Genomic DNA, 19,193 nt, shown 5'->3' with positions numbered 1-19,193 from the left:
CGTTCCACAGTATTAAGCAGATCACCATTTTCAAGCAATAAGGGAAAGAAAAAGGATCTCTCTGTTGATGAAAAGCGTGAAATAGTTGAATGCCTTGGTCTAGGTATGAAAACCTTCGATATTTCATGAAAGATGAAGCGTAATCATCGTACTGATAAGAGATTTGTGGCTGATTCAGACACACACAGGTTTGTGCAGATAAAGGCACAATGAGGACGGTTTCTGCCAGACAAATACAAACAGGTATTTGAAGCTGCTGGTGCCTCTGGAGTCTCCCGAACATCAAGGTGTAGGACCCTACAGAGGCTGCAGTTGTGCAGAAATCTTTTATCCGGCCTCCCCGAAACAGTTCATTGAAGCTGATGAACAGAAACGGCTGCAGTGGCTCAGAAACACATGAGACTCATTTTCAAACAGTCTTGTTCACTGATGAGGCCGTGTGACCCTGGATGGTCAGATGGATAGTGGATGGTTGGTGAATGGCCCCCATGTCCCAACAAGGCTGTGACGTCACGTCAGTAAGGACGCGGCGGAGGCATGTTTTGGGACAGAATCATGGTGAGAGAGCTGGTCAGCCCCTTTAGGATCCATCCATCCATCCATTTTCTTCCACTTTTCCGTTTCCGGGTCGTGGGGGCAGTTGTTGGACCTGCCCAAACCACATTGTACCAGCCCCTATGGCTCCTCCTGCAGGTGGTGGGTCCACAGAAAGACGGCCTCATGGTTCTCAGGCCTGTTGGTCTCTCATAAGGGGCTTCTGAACCGCTCTTTCTCTGACCCGTCACCTAGGACCTGTTTGCCATGGGAGACCCTACCAGGGGCTCAAAGCCCCGACAACAGAGCTCCCAGGATCATTCGGGTGCTCAAACCCCTCCACCACGTTAAGGTGGCGGTTCCAGGAGGGGATATATTATAATATAATCAGTGTTATTCTCCAGTGAACGAACATTAGCTAGAGCAAGAGTAGGAATAGAAGATTTGTGTGGCTTAGTTGCGAGTCCAGATATCTCCTTGTTTGTCCCTTTTTTGTTTCCTGTAGCGAGTTCCTCACCGTCATCACCGCCAAGAAAAAACAAAGTTTAACCAGAAAAGGAACTAATAATAAACCAGAACAAGTGTCTCAACGAAGAAACTAACAAAGGTCTCAAAAAAGACCAGCCACAGGTGAAAATAAAATGAAAAAGCAGCCGCCCTGAGCAGGTGAGGTGCAGCAGTCACATCAGGCCTACGTAAGCGCGGAGTGAGTGGATGACGAGATATAGCTCCATATGCACATGAAGTGCATTTACTTCAGACTTCAGACTGGGCCTGTTCAATAGGCGCATTGAGTTGCCTTGTGTACGAAATGCACGGTATAAATAAAGTTGCCTTGCCTAGGTGGCCCGAGGGTGAATAATTAACCCGCGTCTTATTTTCCATTAAAAAAAATGTTTTGGCATTATCCGCGCCATGACGCTCCGCGGCGCATTCACGCCACTTTGCGTACCGTCACCTCAGAGCGGCTGAAATGTAAACACGGCTCTGTAAACCGGGGAAAAACGGATAAACTACGAAGACAAGAGGCTGATCGTTGGACAGACTGGCAGATTTGACCAAACCAAAGCACAAGGACACTCATGCGTCGTGTTTTCGGACTTTTTCACGGATTATCCTTGAGGAGCAGGACTCTTCGCGGCCCTCGGCAGGTGGACGTGTTTCCCTTCTTCATCAGGACAAAGGCCTGACCAGTAACTTAAAGGTAAGGAACGTTAGTTTTGGATGTGTTTACAAACCCATGTTCAAATGTGTCCCCCCCACCTTCAAAACGCGTTTGACGCCAGTGAGCGGTATATCGCAAAACTGCGGGAATTTGTTGATTACCGCCCGCGGTAAGAAAAAATCCAAACCGGCACAGCCCTATGTCAGGGGCTCTTGGTGCCTCTTCAGTGTTTCAGAAGAAAAAAGCTGTGGATTTGTAGATCTCAATAACTGCTCAAAGCCCTTTAGATCATCAGCTGTTTACTTTCCTGTTTCCATATAATCACCATAATTGTGTAGCTACAGAATATGTCAATGTCAATGTCAACTTTATTTGTATAGCACGTTTACAACAACACTAGGTGCCCAAAGTGCTTCACATACAGGTACACAATATAAAATAACAGTACAAAACAACAAGAGAAGCACACACAATAGAGTTATAATACAGCTCAGCTTGAATTGAACGCCAACGCAAACAGATGTGTTTTAAGGGCAGTCTTAAAGGCTTCTATGGTTGGAGCAGCTCTGACATTTAGGGGGAGACTATTGTGTGTATAATACGTGTTTTGTGTCAGCAGGATGTATCCAGTTGTTCCTCTCAACGCAAGAGTCTTCTCAGAAAAAGATGTCGTCATCGGCGGATATCATTTTCCAAAGAAAGTAAGTCATATTTTGCTACAAAAACAAAACTAACTCACATTTTCAAACGCAAAGGCCCTGAGATCTCACTATAAGCTCAGATCAACTTGTGAGCCAGCCGCCATTTCTGTACTGTTTCAGGAAGAAGCCACAATAAGTCCATTCATAGTTTTACAGTCACTGCTCAACAAAATCACAAATGTCTACTTGGTTTTCTTGCTTCATATTTACACTCGCAGGATCAGTTATTCCAGTCTCTAGAGCAGCCATTCCCCAAGTCTGGGACTTTGCGGCCCCCATATCGATCCCAAATTCTTTTCATTCATTTCAGTCATTTACTCTGTTTAAAGGAAGTTGTCATTATTTTACAGCTAAAATGAAAGCAACATAATAATAACTGAATAACTGCAGGCTCAATACTAGGGTGGGACGATACTCTTTTGTCACGATCCGATACATATCACGATACAGTCAGTAATTGTGATTGGGGATGGGATGATAAACGATAATAATATCATTAATCGACGAAAAAGTGACCACATTTATTTCATTTAAAACATAATTCCATATGTGGTTTTTTTCATAAATAAGTGAGAATCTACAATGGATCTACAATGGAAATGGTCTTGAAATAAAATGAAAATTAGATTCCAAATCAATTTTTTTGACCAGTTAGGTGCAGTGGCGGCATTATGCTCCACCAGATGTATGACTTTGTAGTTGTGTTGTGATGTTGGTCAGTCTATTTCTATATAGTGTTAGTGAGTTAAATAAATCTGATGGTGCAGATGACTCACGATATTCCTTAAATAAAGTAACTCCTCAGCCCCAAGATGAATTAGCATGTGTCTGAAGTACAATAAATACTAAATATATCATATATTCCTGAACAAATATTTTGGTAATTTCCTCTGAAAATTTACAGTAATCAGCTGTTTGTTAGGAAAACTGATGACATTTTTACGGTCATTTCTTACGCAGTGCTTTGCCTTACTCACTCCTCAGTACCGCATAAGTACACAAACCTATCTGACCCACTCTCAGAGTCCTTTTTATTGCTCAGGATGGCAGACATCTATTTTTGCTCTTGATTTTTCCCGCAAGCCGCTTTTAATATTCCTGTGCCCTCCCAGTCCCGGCATGTCTCCACACCCGTGTATGATCAGGCTCCTGAATGCCTCCCAATGTGAGTCAGTGTCTAGAGCAGCCATTCCCCAAGTCTGGGACATCACGGCCCACTTACCGATCCAAAATTCTTTCGGGACCCCCCAATGGACAGTTATTTACTCTGTTCAAAGGAATTGGTCATTATTTTACAACTAAAATGACCACAAAAAAGCAACATATAGGAGTAACTGCAGGCTCAATACTAAGGCAGGGCTGATACACTTTTGTCACGATCCGATACGTTTTGCCATATGTTTGTACTCATACTCATTAACGAGGTCCCGATACCACAATCAGTGATGTACCTGAACGCGTTCATTGAACGAAAGTTCATGAACGCGTTCATATTTTGGGCGAACGTGAACTGAACGCACAGTGTTACTGCCTGATGAACGAAACCATGAACGCGTTCATTCTGGTGTCTGTGAACGGCATTTCCCGTTCCATTTACGTTTGTTCAATATGGTGCCAGATTTCTTATATCAGTGAATATAATTATAAAACTCTGCAGCGCCGTCACAGTTTACCAGCGGGTCTAAACTCTCGCTCCGCTCCGCCACCGCGCCCACGGCCCAACTGTACCCAGGTCTATGGCGCTGAACTCTGCTGTTTATGGCCCTGTCACAGGCCCTGGGACACCGGTAACCAGCGGGTCCACACGGTGCCCGCGAGCAGCCACAGTGTGAGGTTAAGAAGCGAGTTTCCCTTGTGTAACGTCTGTCGCTCCAAACTCCTCTGCTCCGCGGTGCCACTCATTTGCATAAAGCCACAATGTGGAGTTTTTTAACTACAAATTAGCTCCTAAAACAATCTTATTCACATGATTAATTTACAAAATTAGCACAAATGCAATTGAATATTTGTAGCTTCATTTTCCACTAAGAATTTACCAATTAAACAAAAAAAATAATAATATGATTAACAAATATATCCAAAATCCACTCCTAAAACAGTGACAGGCTGACATGAAATAGCTTTAACACTAAGTGAGGAGGCCATAATATTTTTGACTCATGGCTGAAGTCAACTTTCTCCAGCTCTCCCAAGGTTGGCAAAAATGCATCTCAAAATACTGGAATTTAACATATTTCCCTGAGAAGGGAAATATACTTCTCACCTTTTTCACCCCTGATCCGTTTTCATGCCTGAATAATAGCTCGCAGCACAAAAAAGAAAAAGAAAAAAGAACTATGAACTAGTTCATTTTGGAACTATGAACAAACTATTAACTATAAACAATTATGAACTATGAACGAACTAGTTCATTTTGAAATTTGGGAACTGAACTTTGAACTAGTTTATGTAGAAAATGAACTTTCCCAACACTGACCACAATACCACTTGCCGTGTGGCCGACGCTCCTACAGGAGCAGCTCTCTGAGGAGAGAAAATAACAACAAACTGGAGAATTCTTTAGTGTCAATCCAATATTCCACCTAGAGCTGACTTTATTACAGACGACACTCCCTAAGTCAGAGTCTGAGCTGGATTTAACCAGAGCTAAATGTTGTTAGTGCTGCAGCGTCTGCAGAGTTTACAACATACAGGCTAATGTTGCTAATGTTGCTAACTGGCTCAGTGGTTCTCAACCTTTTGGAGCCGCGACCTCCATTATAACAGGTAAAGGGGTTCGTGACCCCCGCCCGAGTCTTACCATGAAAAATAGGAACATTAGCCAACATAATTCTTGAAAAACAAAGAAAAAGACAAATGGCTGAAATAAAATTCATCAAACTACGATCAACTCTGGTAAAATAGCAAACACATGCTACAATAAAACATAAGATTATATGCTAATGAAAATATGTATATTTTATCTAAATGATCAGGCGACCCCCCAAATTTGTCTTGCGACCCCCTTGGGGGTCCTGACCCCCAGGTTGAGAACCACTGAACTAGCTGCTAACTCGTGTTTAACAGTTCTGGTGATTCTTACGGCGTTTCATTCCCAGGGCCAGGGGCTTATTCATCTGAAAAACTAACCCAGCAACTAAAAAGTCCTCAGAAAATCCAAATTAAAGAGATCAATCAAAATGCTGAAGCTACTGGATAAGTTAAACACACGAGAAAATCTACAGGAAGGTGAAGTAAATGTGAAAAGAGACCATTTAGCTGCAGTAATAAGTAACGTCTCCATAGAGCTCAACAGTCCCACCCACTGCCGGTCAAGTGTCGGGTCCGACATAAAAAATCCAATGCATTTTCAACATTCACTTTTCGAAAAAGTCAACTATTAAGAGTTTAACATAACGGCGCCGGCATTTCAGCTATGTGCTAACTCACGGACATGAAATATACAAGGTCAAGTCGACGATTTGTCTAAAACGTTATTACACTGCGTTCCAAATTATTATGCAAATTGGATTTTTGTGTCAAAAAGGTGAAAAAACAAAAAAAACAATAGTAATGAAACTCATGGATGGTATCGTGTCTTGGGGCTCTATGGATCACTGACATTAATCTCAGAGACCTGGGATGATTAGTTTTCAGGTTAAGCCCAGTTAAGGGAAAAACTACTGAAAAAGGGTGTTCCACTTTATTATGCAGATCATCATTTTCAAGCAATATGGGAAAGAAAAAGGGTCTTTCTGCTAATGAAAAGTGTGGAATTGTTGAATGCCTTGGTCCAGGCATGAAAGCCTTCGATATTTCATGAAAGATTAAGCATAATCATCATACTGATAAGAGATTTGTGGATGATTCAGAGCACTCTCCGGTTTGTGCAGATAAAGGCACAATATGGACGGTTTCTGCCAGACAAACACATCAGATTAAGAGAACAGATGCTACAAAGCAGCATACAGGTATTTGAAGCTGCTGGTGCCTCTGGAGTCTCCCGAACATCAAGGTGTAGGACCCTCCAGAGGCTGCAGTTGTGCATAAACATTCTATCCGGGCCTCCCCTAAACTGTTAATTGAATGTTCATGAACAGAAACGGCTGCAGTGGCTCAGAAATACATGAGGACTCATTTTCAAACAGTCTTGATCACCGATGAGGCCGTGTAACCCTGGATGGTCAGATCAATGGAGTAGTGGATGGTTGGTGAATGGTCACAATGTCCCAACAAGGCTGTGACGTCAGTAAGGAGGGGGCGGAGTCATGTTTTGGACCAAAATCATAAGGGAGAGAGCTGGTCGGCCCCTTTAGGTCATTTTAGGCTCCCTGAAGGTGTGAAAATGACCTTTGAAAAATATGTGGAGTTTCTGATTGACCATTGTCTTCTATGCTACAAAATGAAGAGCCGAGCTTTCCCTAACAAAATCCTCTTCATGATGACAACGCACCATGTCCTGCTGTAAAGAATAGCTCTGCATCACTGGCTGCTATGGGCATAAAAGGAGAGAAACTCATGATGGGGGTCCACATCACACCTCCCCTGACTTCAACCCTATTGAGAACCTTTGGAGCCTCAACAAAAAAAACTTCTATGAGGGTGGGAGGCAGTTTTCATCCAAAGCAAAAGGTGGCTATTTTGAAAAATCTATTTAAACACAATTCCCTATGTGTGTTTTTTTTAATACAATTTTAGAGAAGCGTTTCCAAACGTTTGACCTGTACTTCGGTGCGGTGGCGCATTATGCGTGTGTTGTCTATTTCTAAATAATGTTTGTGAGTTGTTTCTTTCTTTGATCAGGGACAATGCACAAACAACATTAGTCTTAAAAGAGAAGAGATGTCGTGTGCCAGGTTACAGCAAAAATGCTCCACCTGCAGTCCCTGGACAGGCTGATGTTATACTTACAAACGTTCATAAAATATATACAGAATAATACATAGAAGCTCACATCATTAAAGCACTTTCTACTCCAGAAAATCACTCACTCACAGTTTACAGCTTTCATATCACAGTCATTCAGTGCGTACAGCAGGGGTAGGCAAGTTTGCATCATGGCGATTTTCTTCATTGCCAAAACACCTATAGGGAAGAAACCTCACCATTATAGCCTGAAGTAAAGAACTTTTTTTCTGCAAATGCCAAGTGATTCTCAAGTGGTTTTGGCTTCGGGACCCACCATTACCCTCGGATGACAAGCCACGACCCAAATACAACTGTAATATGTCACATATATAATATTGTATTTTCAACCAATTTTTAAAATTAATAATTATTTAACAAGCAGTAGATATGCTTTTAAGAGATCAAAACAACCCAATAATATTAGTCTGGTGTGTTTCCATGCAGTTTCAGGTGGTATTTATGGAAGAAATAAATGGTTCCGCGACCCACTTTTGGGTCACTGTTTTACGTTATATGACCAAGTGGGATGTTCTGCCAGGATGCTTTAAAAATACTGCATTTTTAGAGTACTTTAACAGGTATTTGATCTCTTGTTTGCATAATAACATTTCTCAGAATCATCTTAGGGGCCAGAGGTTCTGCCCTGGAGGGACAAAGATAAATTAACATGTGTCTGAAGTACAACAATACTGTGTTATACCGTATTTAGGCACTCCCTCAACAAATATTTTGGTAATTTCCTGTGGAAATCTGTGGTAATCAACTCACTCCTCACTACGGCATGAGCACACAAACCTATCTGGCGTGGTCACTTTCCTGCAGGCACATCAGAGTCCTTTTTATTCCTCAGAATGGCTGACATTTACTTTGGCCGCTGCTTTTGGGAGCATAAGACTTCTCTTTGAATTTACCTGTGCCCACCCAGTCCTGGCATAGCTCCACACCTGTGTATAAACAGGCCCCTGAATGCCTCCCAATGTGAGAAACATGCTATTTAGATTTAACAGCTTTTAATTGGGCCTGGACTGGCTGTCATATATGTTGTATGTACCTCATTATTTAGTTGTAGCAGAGACCTTAGAATGCTTTAGCTTCCTTAAAGGCACTATAGCTGATGAATTTTTTTTTTCAAGTAATGGAACGAAATTTGTTAATTTGTTTAATATATTGTAAACCTAGACAATTGTGAAGAAAAACATAATTATAATAATAATGCATTGGTTTTATTTAGCGCTTTTCTGGACACTCAAAGACGCTTTACATTGCACTATTCATACTCGGTGGTGGTAAGCTACTATTGTCCAATGAGGACACAATAATCATGATTTCCATTTTCCATCCATTTTCTTCCGCTTTATCCGGGGCCAGGTCGCGGGGGCAGCAGTCTCAGCAGAGATGCACAAAGAAAGAAATTGTATTTACTTTCCTGTTGATTAAGCACAATGGCTGTTCCAGATATTTAAAAGAACTCATGTGGCCAACGGTAAACGAGAAAAGGAAGTCAAAACCATGACCTCAGCCCACGATGGACACAGCTGTCCAAACTGGTTGAAGCAGGACTTCGGCGCAAACCTTCATTTTTGTGGTTGTGCGGTCCCCCCCTCTCTCTCTCTGGGTGTGTATATAAGCTGAGCTGTGGGTCACACTCCGGACAGATCAGACCAGCTCTGAACACGAAGCAGAACTACAGGAGCTCAACATGACTTCAGAGAGGGATAGTCTGAGTTTGGCCCTGAAAAAGTATGTCTCAGACACTTACAAGGACTTAGAGATCATTCAGCGGTTCATTAGGAGCAGTGATCAGTGGATACAGGACAGACAGGCCGAGGTAATGGAGCTGAACGAGACTGCAGACTCTGATGAAAAGCTGGATGCGGTTTTGAGGAGGACGCTGAGTGGACTGAATGACATGAGACTATTCCGGGATGCCGTGGAGAGGCTGGCGGTCACCTCCATTCCTTTGTTCAAGGCCCTGTTGGCTGGAGCGGATCAGGAGTGTTTGCTTCTCCAAACAGCCAGAACCCCGTCCCCCCTCCTCCTTTTATTCAAACTGGACAATAAGTCGTTCTTCAGCCCCACAGTGCTCAACAAAGATGTTTTCCAGACTCAGTTGCAGCACTACATCAGTGTGGTGCGTAACATGTGTGACGGATGGAGAAACAGCCCTCTCAATGACGCCAGCTTGAACCAACCAGAGGTCCGCCTGACACATTTATCTGAAGAGGACATTAAGAACACGCTCTCCAAGATTCGCCAGCTCGACACTCTCAGGAAGGACCAGAACTTCCGGATTGTGGACTTGTTTGGTGGTAGATCCCAGAGCTTCAGGGCGATGTTCTCTGTGGTGATGCCTCAGGTGTGGAAGTTGATAAGAGAGTTGGAGGAATGTGCGGAGAAGCTGGACAAAATGAACTATGAAGCCAGGCTCTCTGGGATGCTCACTAACTTAGACGGGGTAGTCGGAGGAATCATGTACATCGTGGGTTTGAGCTTAGCCCCTTTCAGTCTTTCTCTGGGGCCGGTTGCTGCTGGGCAGGGAGAGCTCAGTGGAGTTCTGGGCATAATCAAATCAGCCATAGAGGTAGATCTCAATAAAACTCAGACCGACAAAGCTGAACAGGCCTTTCATCATTGTGTGAAACTGATGAACAGACTTCAAAACTTTCTGAATAACGTGATCCAACAGCAGTTCAAAAATCTTCAGGATAATAAACTCTGGGACACTATTGAAGCTTTTCACACTGGTGCAGTGTTTGAAAAATGTATTACTGCTATTAATGAACGTCTGACTGAGGAGGTGGCTGCTGTTGCAGGGACCACAGCTGAGACAAGAGATGCACTTAGTCTTAGAGCAAAGATTGACAAAATCAGCTCTGGTGTGCTGAAAGGTGTTTTCGCTGGTGTAGACGGATATTCTCTGTACAGAGAGATTAAGAGTCTGGTTGATGGCACAGAGACAGAGATGTCTAAGTGGATCAGAGCCAGAGCCGCTCTGTGGAGAGCAGAGATCGACTCATGGCAGAAAGTCCATGACTCCCTCATTAAGGGCGAGAAGGTTTATGAGGAATATAAGGCGCTCCTACAAAAGCCTTTTTAGTTCAGAGTGGTACTGTCAAACCAATCAGTGAAGGCAGTTTGAGTGTTGAAATTATATGAAGGAGTCAGATGACATCAAGTGCAGTCTGGAAATATCTACTTACTATAATGATTACTTATTTGAATTTGATTTTAGTCGTAGTTTTTTGACAAAAATGTTTTTAGTTAAACAATTCAACAGTACTATATACAACCAAACAGCCCCGCTCAGACTGAACGCCTAAATGGGAACATGGATGTAGATGTTAAAGTTGTGAGGACACAAGAGGCCGAGAGAAAGACTAAACTGGAGAGTGGTGCATGTTTAAAGTAAAGTTATTTGGAGTAATGCTGCTTTCATGTGGTCTTGTAAACATGGTACATAACACTTGCTGAGTAGAAAATTGCACATGAACTCCACCTCATTTTCCAGAGATCATTTTGATGCCTGAGTTCCCGAGAGGCCATTCAGGCCATTCACTCATTCCCCACTCACACATTTGCCTGAACTTGCAAAAGTACCCCAGAAACGGATCCCATATCGAATTATTTTGTTCAATCTTAATTAAGGTTTTTGTTCTTAATTGATGCCTATGTTACCTATATTATGGCATTATGGTGACGCATGTGTAAAAAAATGAAAAGTATTGATGATATGAACAATCCAGGCAAGGCAAAAATCAATAAAACACAAAGAATCATTATAAAAAAGTGAAGAAAAGGACTCCTTTTAAAGCCTTGATTTAGCTCTTTACGCAGCACTGCAGTAGAAGGATGCAGCAGAAAAGAGATTTTACTTTCACTTTTGCTTTCTCTTAAATGCTTCATCATTGTGAAATCATCTGGTCCATCCCTCTGTCTCCCTCTCTCCCTCCCTCTCTCTCTCTCGGGGTGTGTATGTAAGCTGAGCTGTTGGTCACACTCCGGACAGATCAGACCAGCTCTGAACACGAAGCAGAACTACAGGAGCTCAACATGACTTCAGAGAGGAATAGTTTGAGTTTGGCCCTGAAAAAGTATGTCTCAGACACTTACAAGGACTTAGAGATCATTCAGCGGTTCATTAGGAGCAGTGATCAGTGGATACAGGACAGACAGGCCGAGGTAACGGAGCTGAAGGATACTGCAGACTCTGATGAGAAGCTGGGTGTGGTTTTGGAGAAGACGCTGAGTGGACTGAATGACATGAAACCCTTCCTGGATGCTGTGGAGAGGCTGGCGGTCACCTCCATTCCTTTGTGCCAGGCTCTGTTGGTTGGAGTGGATCAACAAACAGTGTGTTTGCTTCTCCAAACAGCCAGAATCCTGTCCCCCCTCCTCCTTTTATTCAAACTGGACAATAAGACGTTCTTCAGCCCCAAAGTGCTCAACAAAGATGTCTTCCAGATTCACTTGCAACTTTACATCAGTGTGGTGCGTAACATGTGTGATGGATGGAGAAACAGCCCTCTCAATGACGCCAGCTTGAACCAACCAGAGGTCAGTCTGACACATTTATCTGAAGAGGACATTAAGAACACGCTCTCCAAGACTCGCCAGCTCGACACTCTCAGGAAGGACCAGAACTTCCGGATGGTGAACTTGTTTGGTGGTAGATCCCAGAGCTTCAGGGAGAAGTTCTCTGAGGTGAAGCCCCAGGGGTTTGAGTTAATGGTGGAGTTGGAGGGATGTGCGCAGCAGCTGGACAGTATGAACCATGGAGCCAGGATCTCTGGGACGGTCAGCAGCTCAGTGGGGATAGTCGGAGGAGTCATGTCCATCGTTGGTTTGATCTTAGCCCCTTTCACGGCCGGCCTTTCTCTGGGGCTGATCGCTTCTGGAGCTGGGCTGGGAGTGATCAGTGGATTTCAGGGCATAGTGACCACAGCAACAGAGCTAGGGGTCAATAATACTCAGACCAACAGAGCTGAACAGGCCTTTGATAAGTGTGTGAAACTGATGAACGAACTTCAACACTTTCTGAATGACGTGATCCAACAGCACTTCAAACGTCTTCAGGAAAATCAACTCTTGGATTTCATTGAAGTTACCTATGGTGGTGCAGTGTTTGCAGACAGTATTGCTGGACTTGGTGGTATTATTTATGAACGTCTGACTAAGGTGGTGTCTGCTGACGCAGCCTATGATCTTGGCGAAGGAGCTGTTGCAGTGACAAGAGCTGCGACTAGAGCTGTAAGTGTAGCAAAGTTTGCCAAGATTGGCTCTGGTGTGCTGAACAGTGTTTTCGCTGGTGTAGATGGATACTTTCTGTACAGAGATATTAAGAGTCTGGTTGATGGCACAGAGACAGAGATGTCTAAGTGGATCAGAGCCAGAGTTGCTCTGTGGAGAGCAGAGATCGACTCATGGCAGAAAGTCCATGACTCCCTCATTAAGGGCGAGAAGGTTTTTGAGGAATATAAGGCGCTCCTACAAAAGCCTTTTTCACCACCAAACTAAAATTCTATTATTAAACCATGCATGTTCATATCTATTACTTCAAATCAGTAGATTGTGTGTTGAAATGAACAGATTGAGACAGATGACATTAAGAGGTGAGCAAAAGATGGATCATGCAGAAGGTGTGTGGTAAGGAAATAACATTATACAGTAATATGGCCAAAAGTCAGCTTCACATATCAAGAGCCTTATTAGTGTAGCTCTAGAGCTCCTGCTCAGCCACACAATCTTATATATATTTATATAACACACAATTATTCATATAACAGTGAATAACTTATGCTCATGCACATATCTGGATTTAGTGCAATCTTCAATAAACAAGTGAAAAAGCGTTTGATCTTGTTGCCTTTATCGTCAATACACCTCTTTATTTAGTTGTTGCCCAGATTTCAGAATACTTTAGTTTACGTGCGCAGTGGAAACAAAGACACAACAATGACTTCCATTTTGGGGTTCGACTAAAGGGAAACGATCAAGTAAAACAAAACAATATTTCCATAAAGGGTCTTAAAGGGATTTCTACCGCTTGTTCTATAAAAAGTGTGTGACAAATACAATATTTTATACGACATATGACAAATGACATTTTTATTTGGGTCGGGGCCATTATTAGAAACTATAGTGGTAGATAAATTCCCCATGTTAGGAATTTGTCCTATGCTCGTGTAAATGAAAACCCACGTGCAGGAAGTAAACAAACGGGAACCTAGGCCGGGGGGCGGGCGCTGCGGAGTTGAGCAGATCCAAGCGTAACTTTGACACAGATTTAGCCACTTTTCAAACCTCCTGTGACTATATTTGGAAACAGGGAAAACAACAAATGTTGTGTGACCCTCCAGGGTTTTAATAAAGTCACCATCGCGTCTTCAAAGCACGTCCAGCTGCTCCGTGTGCAGGTCAGTCCCACGCCTCAAAAATAACTCCTCCAAACAGCGCGAGCGTCTCGTCTTCTCTCGAGTCAGTCTCATGATCGATCACAAACAGAAACGCTCCGTCTAAACTCGCCTTTTACACAAGATAACAACAAATAATCTGGTTCAGTAAAAACGAAACAGAAACCTGCAGTGACATTGATGTCAAAGCTCCGCTAACAGCAATGAAACACCTCCTGTTCTCCCGACAAAATAAAAGGCGTCAATGTTCTAGCTGCTGGGAGAGGGTTTGAAATGTTAATTAATAAATGAACCTAATATTTTAGGTCCAAATGGACACAAATCTCGTTTTTCTTCATTTTCCTGGTCGTCCGTTTTGCTCAAATAGAAATAAAGGCCTGTCTCTAATTGTGGCCTGGTTCCAATAAAGGCCTGGTCCTAGATGTCCTTGAGTAAATAAAGGCCCCGGCCTGTATTAGAGCGTTTACGGTATTCAAGAAGCTGCTGCATTCTGTAGCTAATCTATCAATTCCATAAGGGTCAATGCCCCCAAGTAACTACCTCAATATGTGGTCTATAATAAAGAGATAATACAAACTTACTTTAACATAACTTTTTTTAATACCTATACTTAACCTCTTAACTCCCGCCTGAACCAAGAGGATCTTTTTCGTCACGTCATCAGATTTTTTTTCAATAATTTTTTTGTTGGGTGTTTTTGTCATTTTTTTGGGTCATTTTTCGTCAATTTTTTTTCTTTTTTTCGGCATTTTTTGTAATTTGTTTGTCAAATTTTTATCACATTTTTAAAATTATTTTGTCAAATTTTTTTGGGTCATTTTTTTTGTCACATTTTTGTGATTTTAGGGTCAATTTTTTAATCAATTTTTTGTCATTTTTTGTCACATTTTTCTATTTTTTTGTCACATTTTTCTATTTTTTTTGTCAATTTTTTATCAGGTTTTTGTAATTTTTTTTGTCACATTTTTGTCATTTTTTTGGGTCACATTTTGGTCTTTTTTTTGGGTCACATTTTGGTCTTTTTTTTCTCACATTTTTCTCACATTTTTGTAATTTTTTGTCACATTTTTGTCATTTTTTTGTCACATTTTTGTCATTTTTTTTGTCACTTTTTTGGACTTTTTCATCAATTTTTCGTCACTTTTTTTGTCACATTTCCATCATTGCTTTCGTCTCAGTTTTGTTGCTATTTTCACAGCTTTTTTCCAGAAGCTTTTGGACTGGGGTAAAGCCAAACTGGAGAAAATGTGCTCGGTTCAGGTGGGAGGTAAGGGGTTAAATATTTGTCATATAGAATCATAAAACAGATTACTAATATTTTGGATGACCAACAGCATCAAAACTTGAAGATTTTAGCCTGTATTTCGTTCGGTAGCTGCTTTCAATACTGAGACTTGGATCACTTCCTCTGAGTCCAAAACTAGCCTACATGTAAACATCAGACCTCACGCTGACTCTGAGACCATGGAAAAGGTCGGGTGGTGCGTGTGGACGGACGAGGGAGTCGGCGTGCTTTTGCGACTCCCTCACCCTGAAGTACAAACTCTCCAAACTGCGGGAGGAGGACGCGGACTGGGAGGCCTGCAAACAGAAGTACAGCGACATTTGGGAGAAATTCCACGAGGCGCTGCGCCAGAAGGAACCGAGCCACGAGTTTCCACGCACCAAAGGCGACACCACGAAGGCGCAGCTCACGGCGAAGCTGAAGAACATACGGACTCCGGGAGGCGCACGGGCTACGGGAAGACGGTGTTGATTTACTACGAGCTCTGCTTTTTACGCGGACGCCAGCGCTCGACGCCGGGGTGGAGTCTGCGGATTTTAACGGGAAAGATGTGAAAGAGGAAGAGTCTCGGTCTCCCTCTCCTCCTCCGTGTCCCGAGCGCGCACCGGCCTCTCCGTGCTCTGAGCGCGCCCCCGTGTGTCCGTGCTCCGACCGCGCACCCGCCTCTCCATCGACTTTCCCCCGGACCAGGAGAAGACGCCTGCGTTTACAGGTATGTTCACTTAGATAAACTTTAACCTGGTTTTGCACTAACCTCTTTAAAGTGCATTTTCTCTAGTTCGGCTTTACCCAGATCTAAAAGTTTACAGCCTATAGGCCAGTGTGACGCCTCATTTGAAAGCTAAGACCTACAAAACTCAAATGAGGCGTTACTCTGGCCTATAGGCTGTAAACTCCAGTCGAGCAGCTCTTAGATTTGGGTAAAGCTGAACTGGAGAAAATGTGCTTGGTTAAGAGGGTAATGCTGTCGGGCCGAGCGCCACCAGAACTGAAGAATCCTGTGAACTTGTGTAATAGCTAGTTCAATCTTTATTTAACCCTTTAACCAAGCACATTTTCTCCAGTTTGACCCAAATCTAAAAGCTTCTCGACTTTTGGCATTTGAAAGCTAAGACCTAAGCTCTGTCCTTGTTTTTGTTGTTTTTTGTTGTATCTTCGTCACATTTTTGCTGTGGTTTTGTCATGAAATGCGGCCAAAACACTACAAAAAAGCAATGAAAGTGCGACAAAAATGCTCAAAATGCAACAAAATAGATTTAAAGGATCTGTATCCTGCTATTTTAGCCATTCACAGAAAAACACTATTTTGGTGATAGTCGCCGAATTCTGGAGAGAAATTCCAACTTCTGGCGAGTGGCCCCTTCTTTAGGAAGGTTGAACAAAGTCCTGTCCTCGTTGCCAAACGTGCTTTTGTCCGTAAACATTAGCACTTCCGTTCCGCTCTGACGACACAACTGAGCAACTCAGTGGTTTTCCAAGAGAGGGCGGAGCAGGATTCAGGAGGATTGCTGAGAACTGTGTAAATGAAGTCAAAAATCACTCTGGGGGTCTTTTTGATCAGAAAATAGCGTAACAACATGGCTAAAAGCTCCAAAAAGTCGATTTTGCATCATATAGGACCTTTAAAACACAACATGGAAGAAGCTTAGATGAGTTTCGTATCTAAGCTTCTTCCTGCCTTCAAATGTGGTGTTACAATGGCCGAACTCCGAGGTCAAGAAGCTTTAAGATTTGGGTAAAGCTGAACTAGATAAAATGTTCTTGGCTACGGTGGCGGGTAAGGGGTTAAAACAGAAATGATAACTCAAATCACAATTGCTGTAATTAAAAAAAGAAGATAATTTTCCATAATGGCTTATCCCATGTATCTTCTGTATTGTTCACATTTCTAGTTGTATTGATTGTATCCTTAATAACTGACTCGTCTCATCGTCTTCAGAAAGCGCCTCCTCCGGTGAACGGGCACGTCCCGCTGAAGCGAAAGGCGCCGGCCGACTTGGCTCTGGAGGATCTGGAGATAAAGCGCGGGATGTTGGAGCTTTTGCGGAGCCAGTCCCGGCGAGCGGACGAGCGTATGGAGCGGCTGGTGAGCAGCATGGAGGCGCTGGTGAACGTCATCACGCAGAGCCACGCGCAGCTGCTGGCCCAGACTCATGCAGCGTACGCCCCCCGCAGGCCGCGGAGAGCCACTGCAGCTCAGCCTCGTCGCAGAGTGACCAGGCCGCCACGCTGAAGCTGACGGACGCTTTTACCCTAGCGGTGAAGAAAGAGCCGGAGAACTCGGAACTGCAGTAGCTCTGGACACGGATATAGTTTCAATTATGTATTTTTACACTAAAAAGAATCAAACAAACCTGCAGGACAGATTATACTGTTGATTTGTCATTTTAATTGCCCTTCCTGTTCTTCTCCATGTTCAACATTTGTGGATTTTCTTGGTTCTCAAACTAACCGGATTATTTTGATATAAAAGCAGATGTTTCACCTCAAAATATGTACCTTCTTTGAAAAAATTGCTTTTTAAGTTGGATTTATGGGAGCTCTCCATTGTTTGGATTACGATTCTCAACATGTCTATTACACTAAAACAAAACTATAATATAAGAGACCGGGCTCAGAGTAGTGTAACTACAACCAAAATACACTATGTGGTGTGTAACATGGCAAAAGATTAACATCATGATTTATATCTTGTCACGGTTTGTATCTTTATTTTCGATTAATTACGAATAATTCATTACATAATGTTTGAGGTTTGCTATTTAAAATATGAATCAAAATTAGTCGCACTTAACAATTTGACTGTTAAACTTGTTTATTCACACAGTTAAGTAGGGCTGAAACAATTAATCGATTAATCGACGACTAATCGATTATTGAAATAGTCGACAACTATTTTAGTAATCGATTAATCGTTTTCTGGTTCACACTAGGGCTGTGCAATTAATCGAAATTCGATTACGATTTCGATTACAACAGTAAACGATTACAAAATTAGCATAATCGCAAAAAATCTATTATAATTTTTTTTATTTTTTTATTCAACATTTTTTTTTCTAATTTTTAATTTTTGGATTTTTGTCACTTTTTTTGCTGGATTTTTGTCTTTTTTTCTGCTGGATTTTTGTCACTTTTTTTGCTGGATTTTTGCCTTTTTTTGCTGGATTTTTGTCTTTTTTTGCTGGATTTTTGTCTTTTTTTTTAATGGATTTTTGTCTTTTTTTGCTGGATTTTTGTCTTTTTTTGCTGGATTTTTGTCTTTTTTTTAACTGATTTTTGTCTTTTTTTGCTGGATTTTTGTCTTTTTTTGCTGGATTTTTGCCTTTTTTTGCTGGATTTTTGTCTTTTTTTGCTGGATTTTTGTCTTTTTTTGCTGGATTTTTGTCTTTTTTTTGATGGATTTTTGTCATTTTTTGATGGATTTTTTTTTTTTTTCCTGGATTTTTGTCTTTTTTTTGCTGGATTTTTGTCTTTTTTTTAATGGATCTTTGTCTTTTTTTGATGGATTTTTGTCTTTTTTTGCTGGATTTTTGTCTTTTTTTTGCTGGATTTTTCTCATTTTTTGCTGTTTTTTTGTCATTTTTTTTGCTGGATTTTTGTCATTTTTTTTGCTGGATTTTTGTCTTTTTTTGCTGGATTTTTGTCATTTTTTTGCTGGATTTTTGTCATTTTTGCTGATTTTTGTCTTTTTTTTAATGGATTTTTGTCATTTTTTTGCTGGATTTTTTTCACTTTTGCTGTATTTTTTTAAAGGCAACAAATAATCGTTTGAATAATCGTGATTTCAATTATGACCAAAATAATCGTGATTATTATTTTTTCAATAATCGAGCAGCCCTAGTTCACACAGACTCAAATAGAGCAAAAATGACATGAAAATGTAGTATTTTTGATGAAAACCTACTTTGTTTTTATGGTTAGGGTCTGTAGTGATTTGTACATTGTAAATTTCTTGAATATCTGTTTGTGTCTCATCCAATTAGAAGCAGAATTAGCAGTAAGCGCCTCCAACAAACGTTCACTTTAAGTTTACTCCATCAAAATGTACTCAAGCCGTGCCACTTTAGCGTCATGTGATAAAAAAATTGAAAAAATAAAATTTTCCTACACAATTTACAGCCAAGCAATTAATCAATTAATCGTAAAAATAGTCGATAGATTAATCGATTACAAAATAAGCGTTAGTTACAGCCCTACAGTTAAGCGCGGAC

General features: G+C 41.7%; 2 protein-coding genes across 2 annotated transcripts in view; both read left to right on the top strand.

The window, feature by feature from the left end:
• The window catches only part of cyp27a1.1 (cytochrome P450, family 27, subfamily A, polypeptide 1.1), a 44,269-nt gene that overhangs the window by 19,068 nt on the left and 6,008 nt on the right, over nucleotides 1-19,193 (top strand). Inside the window, exon 7 of the mRNA XM_079562936.1 lies at nucleotides 2,319-2,400. Coding sequence (XP_079419062.1) covers nucleotides 2,319-2,400 — 82 coding nt within the window. The remainder of the gene's footprint in view (nucleotides 1-2,318; nucleotides 2,401-19,193) is intronic.
• LOC306968264 (uncharacterized protein) lies at nucleotides 8,897-17,215 on the top strand (the record flags this gene model as incomplete). The annotated part of the gene is made up of 5 exons (XM_079563606.1): nucleotides 8,897-9,232; nucleotides 11,482-12,747; nucleotides 15,235-15,424; nucleotides 15,489-15,694; nucleotides 16,922-17,215. The coding sequence occupies exons 1-5, from the start codon at nucleotides 8,987-8,989 to the stop codon at nucleotides 17,213-17,215; spliced, it is 2,202 nt and encodes a 733-aa protein (XP_079419732.1). The 5' UTR covers nucleotides 8,897-8,986.

The sequence above is a fragment of the Gobius niger genome (assembly GCF_951799975.1).
Source record: "Gobius niger genome assembly, chromosome: 9".
NCBI lineage: Eukaryota > Metazoa > Chordata > Actinopteri > Gobiiformes > Gobiidae > Gobius > Gobius niger.
Note: the sequence above shows the minus strand (reverse complement) of the source record. Positions and strands in the feature narration are given on the sequence as shown.